The sequence below is a fragment of the Penaeus monodon genome, chromosome 8, assembly GCF_015228065.2.
Source record: "Penaeus monodon isolate SGIC_2016 chromosome 8, NSTDA_Pmon_1, whole genome shotgun sequence".
Taxonomy (NCBI): domain Eukaryota; kingdom Metazoa; phylum Arthropoda; class Malacostraca; order Decapoda; family Penaeidae; genus Penaeus; species Penaeus monodon.
In genome coordinates, this window is record NC_051393.1 from 21,002,773 (window position 1) to 21,018,105 (window position 15,333).

The following is a 15,333-nucleotide window of genomic DNA, read 5'->3' on the forward strand; positions in this document are numbered from 1 at the left end:
TACAGCCGCCATAAGAAACCGCGTGGTCTGTGTGGTACTGCTATAAAAGTGGCAACACGCTAGAGCACATTGAGCAGGAAGTTCCGTTACATGTAGTGGACTCCCGTGCCCAGCAGCAGGATGTTCCCAATTATGCTGAGAGATTTCTAATACCTGTCACTGAGAGGTTAATGCCCTAATAAGGGTAAAAAGCATTTATTATTGGTCATGGTGAGCCTGAAATAAAAGGGGAGAGGAAACGGTCTACCCCTCAGGTCCCCATGAGGGGTAAGGACTAAGCGATTAACCAAGGGAATACCATGCCCATGGATCCTGGAGGCTGTTCATGACTTACACAAAGCCAGCCTTTCATCCTTTCTCTTATGATATTTTCTGAGCTAAATAATGTAGTTTTCAACAAATACAACCATTTGAGATGGAAATATCACAGGAATAAGCAATTTTTTTAAATGCTGAACCCCACATTAAGATCATGCTTTTTTTGCACTGGAGGTGAAATTATAACATGTTCCATATATCATATATCCATATCCAGAAACCATTCATCTGCAGTTTGATGATTATATTAAACTTATCATTGACTTGCTTATGTGAAGAGAGACAAGAAAAGAAGACTTTTCAATATCTAAAAAAAATTCCTTTCACCACTGTTCAAACTATTAAACCGCCAATGAGAAGAGATATAGATTGTATCAGTGCATATTATGATATACATCATTAAACCAGTACCTGGAACCATAGGTCATATTAACAGGACCCATGTAAATAACCTTTGGTAAAATAGTAAAACAAATATTTGTTAGTTCACTAAATGAGAGTGCTTTGTGTTAAAAGTTTGCCTGGGGCACTAATGGCTCAAACAAAGTACAATGTATTCAACAAATCAATGCTATCTTTGTGTAAGATATTGGGCTACTAGTGAGGCACTGATATTAACTTTCAACCTATCCCAAAGAAGGAATTGTGATGGCAGAGATGCAGCCTCTTACCCTAACATGGGGAACAGGTTTTAAAAAATCAACAAAACCATGTGATGAGAATCCCACAAGCAGAAAGAAAGCTTCCCCTCACCCCTGTATTAACATCACTGAGTATTCTTTGATTACCATATTGTAGGATATGAGAAATAAAACTATCTACTAATACTTGTACTTCAATAAATAGTGTATGAAAAAAAATATATAAAGAAAACTGAATGATGCAAAAGGAGTTCCAGTCATAACAATATATACACACATATATGATTGTGAATATCTTCAAAACACTAAAATCTGACAGTAGTATTCATATCTTCTGCTTCCTGTGAAGTATAAACCTCTAAAGCTGCTAAAACTAATACATTTTTTAGACAATGAGCCTCAGTAAGAAACTAATGAAACATGTGCATGATTACAATACATTGTATTTCATAGTTTACAGACATTTTCCTTTTATTCACATATCCCTGAATAATTTGTATTTAACTTATTGTTACCAATGGATAAAGAAAAACAATAAAGATGAATTCTTAAACAGGAAAACAAAACCTTTATTATATGAACAATAATAATATCTAAAAGCAAATGCTACTGAATGGTAATCATTGATCTACAAAGCATTTTCAATAAAAATGAGTTGATATGACACAGCAATTTTTGCTAATATCCCTCTCAGTAACAATAACAATTGTAATAAAAATTAATAGAAAAAGGGGGGGGATCTAATTCTTTCACTCAACATAACTCTCTCTTCCCCAACCTCATCAGACAGACAAACCAACCAACAAACAAAAAATCTGAATGAAAGTCATGGTGATGCAGAACAAACCACAACACCACATCAAACATTTGGCTTTCTTGCTCTACCCAGTGGAATGCCTTGCTGCTATTCCCTTAAGGAAGGCTGGTGTCTGGTGGTTTACAGGTTGAGGTCTGGCATTGCATCTTCCCCACTCATCCTCTTCTGCTGGCTCTCGTACCAAGTCTTGTTCAACATCTGTAGATGAGGGAGATGGGTGAATAGTAAGGCAAATAGTAAATAAAATAATAACAGGAAGGGAGAGAACACACACAAAATATGCTGAAGACTTTTCCATAACAATGCTGCTTCATAGGATCTGAAGAAGCAATATAGGGAAAAGGCCTTTGGCATATCTATGTTTCCTAGCTCTTCACTATATTGTGTTATTTACAGCCTGTTTAGCAGTTACATCTTGAATTATGAATCTACATGGAAATATAAATATACAGAAAAAATATATTGAAATATAAATATACTATGAAATATTTACTTTGTTAATTAATATGTACTGTAATATGGACGTACCCTGCAGTATGAATATACAACAAAATATAGAGCATATTGTACATTAATAAAAAAATTTGATAAGTTATCAAAAACATTTAAATTGTATCTACGTCTTTTTCAATACTTACATTTCTGAAGACTTCCCCTTTTCTTTCAATATCATACATATATTATTCTACTAAGTAATTTCTACTATGACAAGTATTAATATTAATATTTTCCAAGTATTAACCCATTGCCGACGGGTGGCATGTACGTACATGCCATGGCATGGCGGGACCATCTGCCGGGGGCACGTACGCACATGCCATAGAGTATGCATGGACATGCCATGAGTTTTTCTTTTGTTACAATCACGGCAAAAGATTATTTTTTTGCCAGTGAAAGTGTGATTAAGTCGGTTCTAACACTTTCTCATTTTTACCATGCAACAAACAAAAAAAATGCAACAAACTGACAATTTCAACTCCATGATGCCACACACTGCTTATTTTATTCGGACTATAGACCGAATAATGATCAACTATGGAGTCTATATAACAACAAAAATACCCTTCAGTCTCGATTTATCAGGAAGTTTGGCAAGTAGAGACTGTAAAAAATAATGAAAATTGAAAATACAACATATCTTCGTAGTATTACGAAGAAACGGCATGGGATGCTGGTATTTGGCATGAGTGGTCGCTCATGCTCGGGCGACGATATAAGCCCCCAGCAGCGAGGCCCCGGCCTCTGTGGAATGACTAACTCAATATGTAAAGCATCCTTTTTCCTTTCCATGCTTAGAATAATTCATCACCTTGATTATTCTTGAACAAACGTTTGACTGCACTCAAATGCATTCTGGTGATTTAATTAATCTAACCCTTATGATCTGGATGGGGTGACCATTATGCCATGAAAACAATTGGCTTGAGGGGTGGCTGATGTGAACATACTGTGGGAAAATCTGGCTGTGGGCTGGGAGATGCGACTTTGCTGTCATGAGCATTTCTGCTGAAGGCCGGGGTGACAAGAAAGACTTGCCATGACTGCACAAACCTCTTGGCATTTAGAAAGTTTTTTTTGCATTATTTCTACTGATAAATGTGTGGAAGGAAATATGCATGATCTACTACTGAAAGTGTGACGGCTCCATGGTGGATGCCATTTCCATGCCCAACATTCTATTCCTGGCCGCTGTGACCAGCAATGCAGGTGTCATTACAGAAAAATACAGAGTTATTGACTACCTAGAGAGATGATATGGAGTCTGTGCAAAGAAAACAGTCCATTACCATCTGGATAATGCAAGTCAAATGACAAATATGGACATTGGAAAATGACAAGAAAGCTAAAACTGTGTAAGCATAAAAAGAGAAAGGAGAAGCATAGTCTTGTCACCGCACAGGAGTGTTTGTGTACACACAGCCTACAAGTTGCGCACCCGGCAGAGTGGCATGTAAGCTTAACCCATAATTGACGGGTAGCATTCATAGAGGCCGGGGCCTCGCTGCTGGGGGCTTATATCGTCGCCCGAGCATGCGCGACCACTCATGCCAAATACCAGCATCCCATGCCGTTTCTTCGTAATACTACGAAGATATGTTGTATTTTAAATTTTCGTTATTTTTTACAGTCTCTACTTGCCAAACTTCCTGATAAATCGAGACTGAAGGGTATTTTTGTTGTTATATAGACTCCATAGTTGATCATTATTCGGTCTATAGTCCGAATAAAATAAGCAGTGTGTGGCATCATGGAGTTGAAATTGTCGGTTTGTTGCATTTTTTTTTGTTTGTTGCATGGTAAAAATGAGAGTGTTAGAACCGACTTAATCACACTTTCACTGGCAAAAAAATAATCTTTTGCCGTGATTGTAACAAAAAAAAACTCATGGCATGTCCATGCATACTCTATGGCATGTGCGTACGTGCCCCCGGCAGATGGTCCCGCTATGCCATGGCATGTACGTACATGCCACCTGTCGGCAATGGGTTAATGCCCAGATTTTGGGCCATGTGATTGCTGTGAAGCAACCAGATCCAAGTGGTTAACTGAGAATTGAAATTTACTCTCACAACTAAGAATAAATGACACAAAGGAAAAGAAAAGGAGGAAATACAACGAGAATGAGCATGAAGAAACGCAGAGAAAATTATCTGCATGTATAACAACAGATAGGAAGCAAAGTATTTGGAAAATTTATGAAAATTCAATCAAAACCACTGATGAAATAATGTCATTCATGTATATACAATAAATACTATGTAACAGTAAATTCATCATGTCCCATTTATCGCAGTATGAAATATACAACGATCTTAATGCAAAGTTGATGGATCTACTACAACTCTAAAATTCACATTTCATCATGCAAAGTTTATACCTTTTTATAATAAAACCCTATACTCTGGAAAACTTAAGTGCAATTACCTTGGTATTTGGTAAACTGTGGCCATATCTTTATTTTAAAACTGCTTCAACTATATAACTCAATTTACAATGGGTGAATTGTATCTTTTTAACTTTAGAAAGAAGCAAATAACATGCATTTAATTGACACCACTGTACTCTAAATTATGATTTTTGCTCTTTTCTCTCATGATACTATGCAAGGTAGGAAAGTCCAACTGGAGGGTGATATAAGCATTTTCAGCATATTTAAGGAATGTTATGTTAAGTTATGATGCTCAGTCAGTAAATGTAATAAATGTATTTTAACCTTATGATATTTTCAATTTGATGAGGTTCACTTGTTATAGCACTTTGGACTTCCATATTCTTTTCTATCAGAGCCAGATGTAATACAGGAACTACACACACATTTTAATGTAAACAAAATCTTCAAAGGAAAACTACATACGATGTTATTAACCAAGGTGAATTAATTTACATCTTCAAAATAAAATCTCAAATAAATTTTCCCCAGTGGAATTATCTACTCTCATTCAGAATTCTTAAACATTTGCTAAAATAAGCTCTGTTTAATACCTGCATAAAAGAAATTAAAAAGTGCTACTTACTTCTCCTCAAATTTGACAGATATTTTGTCCTTTTCCAATGTATGGACATTTTTTAGAGTTATATATAACTTCATAAACTTATCCGACTGATCCCATGCTGTATGGAAAGAATATATTACATACATTACATATCAATAATATTACAATATTATCACTGATTTGTTGATCATTATAAAACCTACTGAAAAGATTGATCACAACAGAATGGCTTCCACAAAAGTGATAAAAAATGAAAATAAGACAAAATAAAAGTAGCACTTACAGTAATTCCTGATGTTGACAGTGTAGATCTTTGGAGTGAAATCAGTCTTGGCTTTGGGTGTCTCTGATTTGTTTGCGGAATCCTCGAGATTCTTCAACTGTGAATACAGGAAAACTATTGGCTAAAGAAGCAGATGACGATAATGATAAAAAACAAGTAGGAGTAGAAAGAAAGAAGTAAAAGTTTATGTTTAATAAATGGTTGCATGCATGTAGTCCTTTACAGAAGAAAAAAAATAAGAAGACAGCAAGGTGGAGGATAATGAGAGGAAGGAGAAGGCAAGGCAGAGGAGGAGAATGAGAAGAAGGCAGGGTGGAGGAGGGGAATGAGGAGAAGAAGAAGGCAGGGTGGAGGAGGATAATGAGAAAGCAACAAAGCAGTGGGAGAATGAGAAGAAGGCGGGGTGGAGGAGGAAAATGAGAAGGCAACAAAGCAGAGGAGGAGAAGTCAAAGAAGGAGAAGAAGAAGGCAGGGCAGAGGAGGAGGAGGAGGAGGAGGAGGAGGAGGAGGAGGAGGAGGAGGAGGAGAAGGCAGGGTGGAGGAGGAGAGGAAAAAGACAAGAAATAAAGAAAGAGATCAAACACTTAAACAAATGAAAATATGCAAGGAAATAAATTAGATACATGCAACAAGAAAGCAACAAATCCAACCTTATCAAATATTGCATAAACTTATAGTACATTTTGATTTATGTAAATAATCTTTAATAATTTAAAAAATAATCCTATTATCAGATTTTGAACAGATGATAGACATGCTGAGAGCATCTTTTTCCTTGAAGGAAGGCAGGAAAGAAGGAAGGAAGGAAAGAAGGGAGGATGAAAGGAAGAAAAAGCAACTTTTTCCCTGAAGGAAGGAAGGGAAAAAAAAGAAGAAAAAAAAAAAAAAAAGAAACAAAAAACAACTGTTACCAGTCACTCTCACACCGAAAACATTTAAAAATAAAGAAATAGGAAAGTGCACTAAATAATGCATAGCGGAACAAAATGAAACCAAATATGTTTAATTTGACACAAAACTGAAAAGGTAAACATGTACTGCAAACTGTGAGAAATGAGGAAGTTGAACTGTCTTTCCCTGTTGTTCCTGTAGTGTCTCTCTGTTTGGATGTTAATCAAGTCTAATGGCCTACTCTGTATTTTCTTGTTACTTTATTATAAAACCTTGTCACAATGCCACAGTTTTATGTAATACTGAAGTCTCTTGCCTCATTGATCATAATGGAAAACTTTCAATTTCAAAACTTTCTCTCAATTTCTTATTTAGTTCAGCCTTTTCAAAACTGCCATTTTGTCAATTATAGTTGTGATCTTAGTTCTTTTTAGATATCATTTTTGAAGACTAGAACTCTCAGGAATTAAACATTTTAATAAACCTATCAAATGAGCAGCAGTGTTCAATGAAATGTTATGTTCAACAAAACAGTCCTGATAATCCAATTTCTACAATGGGGACTCAGGAGCCAATCTTTCTGCAGCCTCACACTGCAATATATGATGTCTGGAACTTCTGTGTTGTTTCAGAGAATCAAAGCCAGCAGTGTGGGTCAAACTGCAAATTTTTCATTCTGCCTTATGAGGTCATCTTCTACTTGTCCAACTCAATCTTTGAATAACTTGCTTTAACCATGCACTTTGAAACTTACATTTAAGTGCTATTGCAAACTGTAATTAATATACAAAAAGGGAAAGTAATGTTTGATATGTGATTTGTGTGTTTAACACATTATCACATTTATTGCAATACAGTATTAGAATACGCTGCATAAATTTATGTGCTTACAAAGACAAATATCTGCTGAACTTAGCTAATGCCGTGTTCTCTAAATTAGTCTATTCTTTTTTTTTGTAAGATTATTGCAAGTATTAAACTGGAAAACAAACAAACAAAAAAACTTTATAGATATACAAGAATGTATTTAATCTTTTAATTTTCAAGAATGTGAGTTACAGACCACAAAGCCTTGGTTATAGGATTTACTTCTAATGTTCACATAGCTAATGAAAACTGTATACATAGGTAACAAAGTTATGAAAATGTTGGTTTCATAGCCAAGTGGACACCAGATGTTTGTAGAGGATAATGTGTAAGGTAGCTAGGTCCTCTTCCACCTGGACTTTGACCCCAATATACTAATGCCAGAATACCAGTGCTCACTCACAGATAAGCTGATTGCAAATCTCAGAACTCTATCATTGTGCTATGCCCCCCCATGGCACAGTTTGTATGATATAGTTTTATTTAAGAATGTAAACTTTTGTATGAAGCATAAAAAGTATCTTTATAGCCTTCACTTTCCTTATTCCATACACAAAGGGTGTATGGAGAGGGATTCACCCCTCCCTGTCCATACTGCTGGAACCTTTTGCTGCCATTGGGAGGAGGAAGAAGACAATAGAGAGAGAGAGAGAGAGAGAGAGAGAGAGAGAGAGAGAGGGAGAGAGAGAGAGAAGGGAGAGAGAGAGAGGAGAGAGAGAGAAGAGAGAGAGAAGAGAGAGAGAAGAGAGAGAGAAGAGAGAAGAGAGAAGAGAGAAGAGAGAAGAGAGGAGAGAGAAGAGAGAAGAGAGAGAGAAGAGAGAAGAGAGGGAGGAAAGAGAGAAGAGAGAGGGAGAGAGACAGACAGACAAAAAAACAGTAACTTCAGTATTTACATATGAAAATGATATTTATATGTATTCTTTTAAAGTTGATTTCTGATCATTATTTAACTTTCTGTCCTAAATAATATTCTTTCATTTCTTCTCACCACTACCCTCACATTTTCCACTGGAAAGAAAGCAACTTTATGCACTAATGCACAGTTGGAATTGGGGATTAGTGCCCCAGAAGCAAAACATACCTCAGTCTCCATTCTTTTTAATTCTAATGAAAGAAGGTCTTGAATGCGCTTCCTTGTAGCTGAAGCAAGAAGTGTGCGCAGTTCAGCAACATCCTTGGACACCTGGAAGAAGTTAGGTTTGATAAAATATATAACTTTTGATTATGTACAATTGTTGCTGGGCTCTGGAGCCATATGAAGTGCTTGACCTAATCAGAGACCCTCCATCCAAAAACAACTTGTGAACAGAAGATTTTTTTAAAAGGATTTTATATATAAGAAAATTTATAAATTACTAGCAAGCCCTCTGCCTTTAAGATAACCAAAATTTTAAAAGAATGTACGGAAAGTGACTTCTTGAGTTTTGGTGTACAGTTCAGATATAGTGAATGTAATTTACCAAAATGGTTCTCTTACAAAAATTAGTGAATTTTACTAGTGTACAACAATGTTTACAATGGAAGTCTCTTGTGTTTGAATATAATATCTATTTAACCCTAAAAAATAATGAATACACAGGAACCCAGGAGCTTATGATTACAAAGCCAGTGCTCTACTACTGAACTCTGCTAGCTCAAGGTATAGTTGTATGTTTCCATTCATATGTCTAGGGGATAGGCAAGAATTTGCTGGGGAATTCGAGGACTTCTCTGAAGAACAATTTGGCAGGAGATTGGGTGGCATATCTACATGTATATATCTATGACTATGTACTGAAGATCATTTTAGCAGAGTAGGAATCACTCCTTGAACAAAACTCAAAGAAGTTGGGCTTTCCAGTCAGCTCATTCCTTCTAATTTCACTGTTCTGTGGTTTGCCTGACAATACTGTTAGCTGTTTGAGATGTTGGCATTCACTAAAAGCCTGTGAGGTCCTGTCAGGTTTCTTGACCAGATGTAAAGTCAATGTCCCCGGGATTGCTGCCTTCTGGTACAGGGCCATCCACTATTTCTCGGAGAGGTTTGTTTGGCTGCTTCAATTTTCTCAGAACTGACCATGCAATGCAATGTATGGCCTGTTGTCTTGGAGTGATCTAAGATGCACTGTTTGGTGGATTGGTCAGGCTTCTCAGGAAAAATTATGTGAATTTCTCATAGGAGCCACAGACGTCATTTGTTCTCACAAGACACTAGTTAATATACCTGCGTTCAAGATGATAACTTTTTTGCAGCATTAAGGAATCCACTACCTTAAGTTAGTCTGCACTAAGGAGGGATATTTTGACATTCATAATGAATAATACCCAGAAGCTGGTTCCTTACATATATGTATATATGTATGTGTGACAGCAATGGCTGTCAAACTGCACACAATGCATCCTTGGCAACATACCCAGGTTGGGTCAAACCAAATCCAGCAGCTATGTCCTCAATGGTCTTCAGCAGGCACACCTAAGGACTCACTGCCAAGTCCTGACTCGTTGATATCAGACACATAGCGGCTCTCTCATTAGACAGCTCAGTCAGGATTCCCTAGTTCCTGATTTTCTAACACTCCCAGCACATCAAAGTCTGGGCTCTATGGCCTTCACAGTGGAAACTTAGTACTTAGTAAGGGATAAAACCAGTTGTAGCAGAAAACTTCAGCTATATACACACACACACACACACACACACACATCTATGCATATATATATACATGTGTGTGTGTGTGTGTGTGTGTGTGTGTGTGTGTGTGTGTGTGTGTGTGTGTGTTTACACACCAGTGTATGGCAAAACAACAGTATAGAAAGCTATACTGTTTCTATTCTATATTACAAAATGCTATTAGCTGTGCCATACTTTTTTTTTTTTTTTTTTTTGAAAATGATAAGAGACTCAAGTCCATTTTTGCAGTTAGAGCCATGAAGTATTTTAACTGCTGGATCTGGGTGATGGGGTTGTTCGGTCATGAAAACATATGACTGAAGGGTAGGTATCAGGAATGTGGCATTATGGAAAAATCTTGCTTTGGGCCAAGGTGACAAGGAATGTTATATATAAGAAACTGTTGCTGAGTGGAGGGTGCAGGGAAGCACAAAGCTTCTCGATATTTCCATTGGTAAATGAGGGTGGAGTGTACTATCTGTGAGCCATGCCTAACAGAACACTGGCTCCAGTGAGGACACTATATCTACCTGCAGGAACTACTCCCTGCCTGCCATTACCTGTGGTGCAGGATGTTAATAAAAATTGAAAACAAGATTTTCAAGCAATACAAATAACACAATGTTACTTATTATTGATACAGCATGACATAACCATTATAGACTTTGAAAGTGGCAATACAGAAAAAAAGGGCCTCCAAGATATGAGCTAATACCCTTACAAAGAGAAGGTATGGTACCATCTGTGAGTCTTAGCATAAGCTGGGTCTACAAGCTACACACCCGGGAAAGTCACCACACAAGCCTAATGCCTGGACCTCCAAGTGCCACAACGAGGCAAACAGATCAAATGGATAATTCACAAGTTCATGAAAAAATCCAAATATGGACTATACCAAATTTATATTTCTATAGTCTACTATGGCTTATGATTTTCTGTATTCACTGACATTTCTACCTAACCATCAAGCCCCTGTAACCTGTATACTTCTTGCTGGACACCCATGTTCTCTCTCAGTCTCGCATGTGTCTTTCACATTTTTTTCGGTTAGATAGTATTAATCTGGACTTTGTGTTATTTCCAAATCATATTCCATAATATGAAATACTATGGTCCACTAAAAATGATAAGAACAGATAGTTACTTAAGGAATATGTATTTATATTAGTTTTACTGGCCAAAGCAGTATAATTGTACAGATATTAATTTAGTTTCTCCATTAGGTAAACAGTCCACAGGATCATTTGATCTCTCTCTCTCTCTCTCTCTCTCTCTCTCTCTCACACACAACACAACACACACACACACACACACACACACACAAAAAAAAAAAAAAAAAAAAAAAAAAAAAAAAAAAAAAAAAAAAAAAAAAAAAAAAAAAAGAGCACAGTGTTCTCCAAGCAGCATTGAGTTAATGTAATTAGTATTTCGATAATTTAATAATCATAATATCAATAAGAATGATAACAATTTCAATATTAATAGCATTAAAAAGAAATACACATTTTCCCACAAATTCAAGGAATGGGGAAGTCCAGCGCAGTCACTTGGGCCTACAGGTAGACTGTATGGTGGCTGAGCAAAAGCCATCTGTATGTAACAAATTTCACAAAAAACTACAGGGGACAGTACATAAACCCACAGTCATCTGGTTGATTTCTAACTTATTGATATGGTTAAGCCAGGTTTATTTTGGTGCAATAAATTCTAGACCTGGGATTGTGTAGTTTGTTGTGAATTTGAATTCTTCGTTCTCTACTCATGTTATTGGTATTTGTCCTAATCTCTTTTTTGGTTTATTGTTAGTTTACATTTGTTAGCCTATTCTATTATTTGTTTTAACCCTATTTCTAGGTTGTCATAGCTTTTGTCAGGTTTTTATTGATTGTTATGACTGAAATATTATCATCTGCATATGTCACTTTGCTTAATTCTTCTAGGGGTTAGGGTTAGATATGTTGTCAAAAGTTGAATAGTAGGGGGACTTAACCCTTTGCCGATGGGTGGCATGTACGTACATGCCATGGCATGGCTGGAATATCTGCTGGGGGTATGTACGTACATGCCATGGTGTATGTATGGACATGCCATGAGTTTTTTTTTTTGTTATAATCACGGCAAAATATTATTTTTCTGCCACTGAAAATGTGATTAAGTCGTTTTTAACATTTTCTCATTTATTCTATAAATAAAATACAACAAACCTACGATTTCAACTCCATGATGCCATACACTGCTTATTTTATTCAGACTATAGAGCGAATAATGATCAACTATGGAGTCTATATAATAACAAAAATATCCTTCAGTCTTGATTTATCAGGAAATATGGCAAATAGAGACTTTAGAAAACAATGATAACTGAAAATACAACATATGCTCGTAGTATTACGAAGAAACGGCAAGGGATGCTGGTATTGGGCATGAGCGGTTGTGCATGCTAGGGTGACGATATAAGCCCCCGACAGCGGGGCCTGGGCCACTATGAATACTACCCGTCGGGCAAAGGTTAAAGTTGAGCCTTGTGGGAGGTCCTTGCTATTTTTCTGTCTGCAGTCTTTTTGTTTCCTCTGACCTTCAGGGTTTGCTTGGTTTGCTTTTATTAACAAACTTTAAATATTTTTTACCTGTGTATTTCATTAGTTCAATTGCTTCTGTTATTGATATCTTTCTTATCTAATTCTTCTTGATAAGTTATCTATTTTCTTTACTAAGTTCCATTTTCTTTCTTCTGTATGAGTTTCATTGTTGGGACTTCTATCTTCATTGTTACTGGGAGATGGTCACTTCCTGAATTTATGCTCGTTTTTATTTCTAGATGACTTAGTTCTGGGATTCCTGTTAGTAGTACTTTTCCCTGTTTCAGGGTCTATTCTGGTGGTTTGTCCAGCGGAAATTAGCAACATTCATCTGTTTTGATTTATCAAATTAAGCAATTTATTCCAGGTGTCTTAACTGTTTTTTTTTTATGTATTTGCAGGTTCCATAAAGGATGAGCATTGAACTGTTATTGTCAATTTGGGTTTTTCTAACTGGTCTATATAATGTTATATTTCTTGTTCTATTTTATTACATGGGTTCTTAACCCTTTCCCGAGGGGTAGTATTCATATTGGCCCGGGCCTCGCTGCCAGGGGCTTATATCGACACCCTAGCATGCACGACCGCTCATGCCCAATACCAGCATCCCTTGCCTTTTCTTCGTAATACTAAGAGCCTATGTTGTATTTTCAAAATTATTATTTTCCAAGGTCTCTATTTGCCATATTTCCTGATAAATCAAGACTGTAGGATATTTTTGTTGTTATAAAGACTTCATAGTTGATCATTGTTCGCTCTATAGTCTGAATAAAATAAGCAGTGAGTGGCATCATGGAGTTGAAACCGTAGGTTTTTATTTTTTGCATTTTTGCATTTTTTTTTTTCCAAGTTATTTTATAAGATGACTTTATATATTATTTTGCTGTAATTGTAAAAAATCATGCCATGGCCATACATACACCATGGCATGTATATACATGCCCCCGGCAGATAGTCCAGGCATGCCATGGTACATGCCAACCATCGGGAAAGGATTAATCAGTAATAAGCTTTACTATTTTTTCTTGTAGCTAATCCTGTTATTTTGTCTCTATTTTTTTTTCTTTTTTTTTATAGTGTATACTATTTTGTATACAAATAGCTAAGCCCCCTTACTTTTGTTCTGTTGTCTTTTCTTACTATCTCCTAATTTTGTATTTAAAAGTTGTCATTTTTTGTTAACTAAGTTCTACAGATTGCGAATACCTCTGGATTTTTTTTGTCTATCAAGTAATCTATTTCCACCTTTTTGGTCAATAAGGATCTGGTATTCCAGAGAATTAATTTATTCATTTTTATGTTCTAATGTTCCTTTTAAGATCAGGGTTGCTTCTGTTAGTGTGTTAGTAATTATTTCAGTTACTGACCTCTGATTTTATGTTTATTGAAATATTTGATATTAGTTTAAATATGTTTTATATGTTCACATTTTTTTCATTTTTATTTCATGTTTTGGTTTTGCTGATATGTTTGGTGTGTTTGCATCATTTATGTTTGTAGGTGTTGTCTGTATTGGTGTTTGGGTTAATATTTGAGTGAAAATTTATATTGTGTTTGGATATGTTTGTTGTGTATTGTTTGTAATGTCCTCTAAGTGTTGGTAATTTTCAGTATTTGAGTGGTGGATCTCATTTGTGGTTACTTTAGTATTTTTGTGGTGTGTGTGTGTGTGTGTGTGTGTGTGTGTGTGTGTGTGTGTGTGTGTGTGTGTGTGTGTGTGTGTGTGTGTGTGTGTGTGTGTGTGTGTGTGTGTGTGTGTGTGCGTACGCGTGTGTGTGTACGTGTGTGCGTGCTTGTGCGTGCATTTGTGTGTGTGCGTTTGCGTTTGCGTGTGTATGTGAAATGTCTCTTCACACTGATGGCTCTTCTAGTGCTTAGCCATAAAGAAGTCAATTAGAAGACCTTGTGATCTTATCTGATTTCACCTTTCCTTGAATTGGCGGGCAAAACGTCATTTTTACTAATGCTATGAATATTGATGGTGTTATTTTTATTATAGACATTATAATTACTATAATGTTATAAACATTAGTAACAGCAATATAAGATAATGTAAAATATTTTCAAAACTCATGGAAGAGGGTAAACAGGCAAGTCAGGCAGTACTTATAATTGACTCATTGGTGACTTAGTACAGGTGTACCATCTATGTGTAAAAACAATTAATAAAGTAAAATCACAGTGGGCATGGCATGTACATACATGCCATGCCCATCGGATTCAATAAAATGAATCTTTCAAAAATTCAAGAAAAATGGTAAACAGGTGAGATAGGTAAGACTAATAACTGACTCCTTGGTGACTAAGCACTTGTAGAGCCATCTCTGCACAAAGACAAAGTTTTGTTACATTGGGCATGGCATTGTATTCTTGCCATCCAGGCCGAGTGGGTTAAATGCTCAAAAAGAATCAATATAATGAAAAAAATTTCCTCTACAAAATTCTATGAAAATCATATAAAACCTAAAATAAAATATGGTATCTCTCTTAGGTATAGCCAAAAACAGAAATTAAAAAATTAGAAACCCTACAAAATTATGCTTAAGAATAGACACAAGCTGCTTAAAAACCACCCCAGTAGTATCATTACACACTCACAAATAAGATGCCTATCAAAAATAAATAAAAAAATTAAAAAATTAAGAAATACCCAGATAAAATGATTAGTAGCAGCAAGCATGAAAGAACATAACCCCCCCAAAATAAAAGAAGCCAAGTTAACAGTCTTAGAAACATACAGAGAGTTACAAATAACAATAAAAAACAAAAACATAACCAAACATAACCCCTATTCTA

At 35.9% G+C, this 15,333-nt stretch overlaps 1 protein-coding gene across 1 annotated transcript in view; it reads right to left on the reverse strand.

The window, feature by feature from the left end:
• Window positions 1–5,026: 5,026 nt before the first annotated feature.
• Window positions 5,027–15,333, reverse strand: part of LOC119576257 (calcyclin-binding protein-like) — an 11,888-nt gene continuing 1,581 nt past the window's right edge. Inside the window, exons 2-4 of the mRNA XM_037923852.1 lie at window positions 8,393–8,494; window positions 5,554–5,650; window positions 5,027–5,388 (exon numbers count right to left, since the gene is read on the reverse strand). Of these exons, the coding sequence (XP_037779780.1) occupies window positions 5,288–5,388; window positions 5,554–5,650; window positions 8,393–8,494 (300 nt within the window). The 3' untranslated portion in view covers window positions 5,027–5,287. The remainder of the gene's footprint in view (window positions 5,389–5,553; window positions 5,651–8,392; window positions 8,495–15,333) is intronic.